General features: G+C 34.8%; 1 protein-coding gene across 1 annotated transcript; it reads left to right on the plus strand.

Moving 5' to 3' along the window:
• Positions 3,090-3,839, plus strand: LOC104750161 (F-box protein At2g16450-like). Its single transcript, XM_010471918.1, has 3 exons — positions 3,090-3,185; positions 3,325-3,436; positions 3,529-3,839. Exons 1-3 carry the CDS (start codon positions 3,090-3,092, stop codon positions 3,837-3,839), a joined length of 519 nt encoding a protein of 172 aa, XP_010470220.1.

Consider the following 7,393-nt stretch of genomic DNA (forward strand, 5'->3'; position numbering starts at 1 on the left):
AGAGTACTTGCATCTAATGCCTATATCTTATCAATTACGATTGAAGATGTGTCAAAACAAATATGATTTGAGCATATGTTCTAGATTCAGTTAGAATATGTACGCGCAATACAATCTAAACACTATATAATAAGCAACCTTGGTCATGAGGTGAATGCTATACAACCTAAACACTAAAAGCAACTTGGTCATGAGATGATCTATTCTCTTAATCGACATACATTATCCCAAATCTTTCATCAACGGTTTGTCTTCTTATAAGTTTTTTTTTGTCAATATGGAAATATAGATTGAGATGAGATCCAATTCTCTTTGGTGTGAATCGTGTGATGAAAACATATGATCACCATTAAACCAATGCATCTACTCTTAGTTCCATTTCTACTCATCCAAATNCGAATGTTGGTTCCCAAGAAAACACTACACGAACAGGAAAACACCTTAAATTAGGTGAATAATACAAAACAGTAAGATTTGAAATTTTACTTTCCAAGTAACAGCTACACAAACATGAAAATAAAAGTGAATCATAAGAAACAGCAAAATCAAAATACAATTATTATATATGAAACAACCATAGAATCAGGTAAATACAATTAATCTGTAGATCTGTAGATTAGTCATAAACACATTATAGGAACACCAATATAAATTTGAGATCATGACAATAGAAACTAACGTAAATCATGATTCAAAATAGTAAAATATTATACCCTTTTTTAAAGGTGAACCAACAATAACCGAAGCTTGGTGAGTTTCGAATCTTGGTTCCCAAGAAAACACTACACAAACAGGAAAACACATNTTATGAATATTGTTACTAAACATCTTCCTTCTCAGGTTAAGAAGCGTAGTTCGGAAGAGAGCTCGAGTGGACTACCGGAATAGCAAAAGTCCAACCCCCAATCGAGTATCGGAGTATGAATGTTGTTAAATACACTTTCTTTGATTTGATGATAAACTTTTTGAGTGTTTTAATGACTAATGGTTTGTTTTCTGGGTGGATGGTATTCACACGAAAAACATGTGGAAAAAAAAAAACGATTGAAGATGTGTCAAAACAAATATGATTTGAGCATATGTTCTAGATTCAGTTAGAATATGTACGTGCAATACAATCTAAACACTATATAATAAGCAACCTTGGTCATGAGGTGAATGCTATACAACCTAAACACTAAAAGCAACTTGGTCATGAGATGATCTATTCTCTTAATCGACATACATTATCCCAAATCTTTCATCAACGGTTTGTCTTCTTATAAGTTTTTTTTGTCAATATGGAAATATAGATTGAGATGAGATCCAATTCTCTTTGGTGTGAATCGTGTGATGAAAACATATGATCACCATTAAACCAATGCATCTACTCTTAGTTCCATTTCTACTCATCCAAATCTTAATTGTGTAACTAAATTATGGAGTATATCTTATCATCTAGACCAGTTCAGAAAGATATGATTTCAATAAACAGGTAAAAGAAGAAGAGCGAAACCATATTGCAATAACAAACTTGATTTATACTCAGTTAAGATGATAATCTTCACGATTCCACTACGTCGATCATATGTGAAATTATTTGTGTATATGCAAACCTAACATTTGATATGAATTACAAACCAAACTACGTCGATCAAATGGATGTGAAAGATAAAAGAAGACATGCGAGTGCCACTAATAGTTATGAAGTTGTTCTCATGCTGTTGAATGGCATGTAAAATATATTTACTCTACCTTTAGGACAGTTACATTTTAAAGTTATCACTGTTAAGATTTTTATTAATTTGATAAACATGTAGGAATGAGACTGTGAACTGTCGTGTCAAAGACAACTATGCTTCTCAATTCATGTCTATATGGCAATCAAACGGGTGCCATCTCATATACAAATCCGAACCTGTGTTTTGTGTAATGCGGTTTATGAGGGTTGGAGAATATGAAGGTATGTAACATAAGCTTTTTCTGATATAATCATCATAAGGTAATCAATAAATCCACCTAAAATTCTAAATATCCATAGGTGCACCATGTCTGGAAAAATACCTTGGACTCTTCGAAGATCTTCATAAAACCAGAGTTCGAAAGACTGGAGCATCACCAGGCTATGTAAGATGTAATTATGTATATAAAATCAAGTTCTGTATGATGTTAAAGTAAAATTTCTTAAAACACTTTATATATTTACAGGTCTGAATTTGCTGGGTGTTATTACATAAACCATGTGATGAAGCAACAAGGTGAAAGCTCAGACACTCAAATGTAAAGAATAGGGTGTTGGCCGTTTAATTTCCTCTTTTTAAATGTCTCTAAAATTTAGTATGTTTGTATTAACCGCTACTTGAAATCCAACTTTGCATTAATCTCATCTTTATTTTGTAATTGAGATAGTACATTATAATATTGAATCTCAATATCTATTTACTACATTTTAGTTGTTTATTTTAAAGACTCAATTAATATTTTACATTGAGGGTATTATTTATCTTTAGTAAGATAAATATTTCTCTATATATGCAAATATAAAAACTTCTTGACAATCCAATAAATCATTATAAACTTTTTCAAAAGATAAAACACTATATTTAAATATGTCAATTATTACATATTTGTTCAGAAAAGTAATATATCATAAAGTAACAAAACTGTTCTTATTAAAATCTTAATACCGCGCTTAAAGCACGGGTACCTCCTCCCTAGTAAGTATATATAAAAATTGTGGGATCAATGGGTTTGTTAAAACCCCAAGAAAAGATGACTGAAGCTGGCGGCCCACTTAGACGTTAAATTAGCCCATTTTTAGTAGGTCTATTCGGTATATATATACAGTACACCTACGTTTCTTTAGGTATTTACTTGATATATTAGGTTTAGCATATCTCTTTCTTCGTTAGATAGGTACATGCGTTCGTCATCTCCCATACCGAATGATCTCATGCTGGATATACTGTCGAGATTGCCTAAAAAGTCAGTTGCGAGGTTTTATTGCGTGTCGAAGCTGTGGGAATCAATGTTAGGTAGTACATATTTCAAGGCCCTCTAGGCCACGCCTCTTATTCGCCATCGCAGAAAACGGCAATGAACACGAAGAGATGGGCATTAATGTGTGGAGGTTCTTCTCGTTGCCTCAGTTTCAGAATTCATATGAGAAATCATCGTCGGCTACTGTAGCAGCCGCCGAATATCATGTGAAGTTCTCTCCAGACAATTTAACGATCAATCATTATACTAACCTAAAATATTTTTCATGTGGCTATGCCTCTGGCTTGATCTATTTCCATGGTTCTCGATACCAAGGTAGAACTGTGATATGTAACCCTAACACAGGACGGTATGCAATCTTGCCTAAACGGTATAGTTACAGGAAGGCGTATAGCTTTGTTTATGGCTTACCCATCTGGTCCTGGTCATCATAGAATTCTTACATTTAGAGCTGGAGGTTTGACTTTTGAGTTGGAGAAAGATAAAATGTCCCTTACGACAGGATATTGAGTGATGGGGTGTGCATCAATGGTGTTTTGTATTACTTAGGTGGTGACTTGTCTAACTGGAGTCACATGAATAAATCTCATAATGTTCCGACTGATTATGTGATAGTTTGTTTTGATGTTAGGTCTGAAAGATTCACCTTTATTTACGTAGAAAGGATTTGTCGGTTGATAAACTATAAGGGCAAATTAGCTATGATTTACTGGGAGGATGATGTCGACATTCATGAGCTTCTTCATTTGGATAATGATGTGTACACTTATTGGGAGAAAAAGCGCAACATTGGTGTCATTAATGAGTTGCGTTTGTGGGTTTTAGAGGATGTAAAGAAACAGGAAGGACTGCGTCTATGACGCTGTGCTCCCAATAATATCGTTTGATCCTCCCTATTGCAGAGGATCCATCAATCTGACACTGGGAAGTGGGATCCCGTACCTCTAAGGGTTAAGAATCCAGGAAACCCACGGAGAAGGACTTGGCCTCCTCCCACATCAACTTATCATAGCTGCCTGATTATTAACATCAAGAGGTTCTGCCTCAGAGCCCTGAAAAACTTTTTTATTCCTATTACTATAAAATGACCATAATCCATGGTAATTGGAAGCATATGTCTCTAAGGGTGAACCCAAGAATTTTTCTAAAAAATATCATTTAACAAAATTGCATCTACTTATTTAAAGTTGTGTGTTTTCATCATATTTTGTTTCTATTTGTCTATTACAACATTTCGTTATATTAGTTGTATCATTTACAAGCAGTTATGTCTATTTAAATGTTCATATTGTTTGAACTTTATATATGTGCCCTCCTTTTTAAATAAATAACTATATATATATATATATTTTTTTTTTCTGACATCGCTATTTTATTTTATGAAAAATCCAAATAACTTGAATTTCAATATGCATTGTTATTTTATATCCAATATGTATTTCTTAACATACATCATTCTAAGTTTGAAAAAGGGAATTTTGTTAAGTCCACCATATTTGGTTTGAAACTTTCCAATTCTGCCACAACCGAAAAACTTTTTCTGATCTACCACAACGTGGAGATAAAAAGACAAAACTAACCTCCATGTAATGTCACATGTTAAGCGCAAAAGTAATCTCTAGTTTTATTATTTTATTGCGTTTCTTAATGAGAGACAACACACGAGAGAAAAGTTCGGCGTTGGAAGGACAAAAGCACTTTTTTGACATTTAATGCAGGACTGTAGATGGCGTGTGATTTATTGTGGACAAAAGGATGGACCAGTTTTAGCTACTGAAATAGAAGAGAAAATTGTTAGGTGAAAGACAAAAGTTAAAGGTAAGGGAATTTGTTAGGTGTAGGAGGGAGGGACGGTGGACGAAAACCTTTTGTTGTCGTCGCAGTTAATGTTGTGGGTAAGGATTAAGCTCCATTGAAGATTCTGACGTGAGGTATATTTGAGATGCATTTATTGTCCTCGTAGACTATAAAAGTAAAAAATTTTGAATTTTTTTCGCTTACCTTTTCTTGTATGTTTAGGAGATGGAGGAAAGTGTGTGTTATAGTTGGTGAATGGGGCTGTTCAACAACGGGGGTATGGAAAATTTGTACCAAACCTGGGTGAATTGGCAAGGTGTGTAACATATGATAGCGGGACAATGTTAAATGAGTTGGAAAGAAGAGTCGCCCAAATTTTCATTGTATATGTAGAGAAAACTACAATGAGTCTTAGTTTTTGCAGTAGAAAAGAGATGGGGGTGATGAGTCAAGGTAAAATGCCTCCAGTGGGTATCAAGTCTGAAAGTGAGTGGAGACAGTTCAAGGATTTGAAAGCTGAAATCGGTGGACTGTATCTCTATTTAACGTTGAAGGAGGTGGGCGCTATTGTAGATGATGATGATTTCTATGATAAATTTTTGGTGACGTATGTCGACCAGATCGAGACTGTTCATAAGGCTAGGATGAGTAGATGATAGATATTAGAGATCCTAACTTTGTAAAGAACAGATTAACACGAAAACACTTCTTTATTATGAGATATTGGAATACAAGTCTTGAGAGAAATTACAAATTCTCTCCCTCTCCCTTACAAGTTGATCCAAAATCTAGATACCCCTCTCCTCTACCTTACCTTCTACTTTATACTACTCTTGTCTTATTAGCCCTAGTAGCCGTTGTGACTCGATACAGTAATCATGCCAGCTAGCATAGAGACTTATTACTTAACTACGGTTACTTTATTACTAACCATGGTGAACAGTCTTCTCCTGATCCTTCCAGTCAACAGGACACCTCACCGCTTCTAGGTCCTTCCTCCCTTGTTGGATTCCTCTTGGGCCTTGAGCCCTGTCTGATACTTAAACATAACTGGTGGGCGCCTTGCATTACACATATCATTACCCTCCCCTTCAACTACAACATTGTCCTCAAGGTTGAACTTGGGAAACTGTCCCTTGATGGTGGAAACCCACTCCCAAGAGGTCTCATAATCTGGCATTCCCTTCCACTTGATAAGCACTTCTGACTGACCGGTGACCGCGTTTTTATGGGTACCTGCTACTTCTTCCGGCTATGCGTGGAGAAACCCGTCTTCAGTTAACTGAGTAGGGATGGAGGTTGCTGCTGGTAGTTCTCCTATCGCTCGCTTTAACTGGGACACATGAAATTGGGGTGTATCTTAGCCTCGACTGGTAGCTTCAGCCGATAAGCTACCTTCCCAACCTTTGCTTCCACAGGGTATGGTCCATAATAGTGAGTTGTGATATATCATGGTTTTTATGGTTTTTAACCATGATATAAGTGTGCTTTTTGAGTCTTTTGATTTGTTTCTAGGTTGTTTTTGAATCTTTACAGGTTATTTAGGAATTTGGCACGGATGGAGCAATATGGAACAATTTGGATCATTTTGGAGCACTTTACCGAAGGAAATCAAGTTGGAGTCGGATCAAAGACCTAGCATCGATCGACACCACACAAAGGAGCATCGATGACGCTTCTGTTTACCCGACGAGAGAACAAGAAATTGGAAGTTTTACAAATTTGCCCAAAGTCTTCTATAATTGCAACATAAGCCCCTGGACGTATTTTAGGATGTATATATATTGTTTTGGGGTTTTAGAGACCCTGAAGTTATCTTCTAGCAGTTTTTGAGAGAAAGGATATTGAGAGCTTTTGGGAGAGATAGATCTGAATTCTTTGTAGAGAGAAGATTTCTTGAACTCCCTCTTTTACTTTTAATATCTATTGCAAGTTATTCAGAATTATGATTTGTGCTTTATTTAACATGTCTGAGTAATTTGCTTGTTAGGTTTAGGGTTTTTCATAGGGTTTTTATGATTTATTAGATCTGAGATTTTTAGGGTTCTTAATCTTTTATGATCTTCATCCTTGGTTGTTCTTCACAATAATTCTTGATTGATCACCTAGAATTGTTATCTTAGGGAAATAAATTGATATGAGAATATAATTATTTTCCTGATTAAACCATTGATGAACAGAATTGTTTCTTACAAAGAGATTTGAATTAATAATTCTGTGAACTTATCTAAACCTGTTTTTAAAGCTGATTTTTAACTTGGAATTTTACAAAGAGATTTAGATTTTCTGGTTTTAAATATAGATATTATTTGCAGTGAGAACTGATTTAATTTACCAAAAGTTTAGAGTTCTAGATCTGATCTTTATTGCTTGAACCTTAATTAATTTATCTAATTTAATATTTCTGGCTTAACTCTTTTGATTTTCTGGATTTACAACACTTTCTTTTAAATATTTGCATTGCTTTAATTTTAATTCAATTTAACTTGTTTAGCGTAATTTACAAAACTCTATAATCTATTGTGTTTGATCTTGAGTCTCTGTGGATTCGACCCCTAAGTACTGCAGTGATCTCTTGTTTGAGAGAGTAGCTCTAGGGATTAATTTGAGCGTATCA

Source organism: Camelina sativa, chromosome 2 (genome assembly GCF_000633955.1).
Source record: "Camelina sativa cultivar DH55 chromosome 2, Cs, whole genome shotgun sequence".
Taxonomy (NCBI): domain Eukaryota; kingdom Viridiplantae; phylum Streptophyta; class Magnoliopsida; order Brassicales; family Brassicaceae; genus Camelina; species Camelina sativa.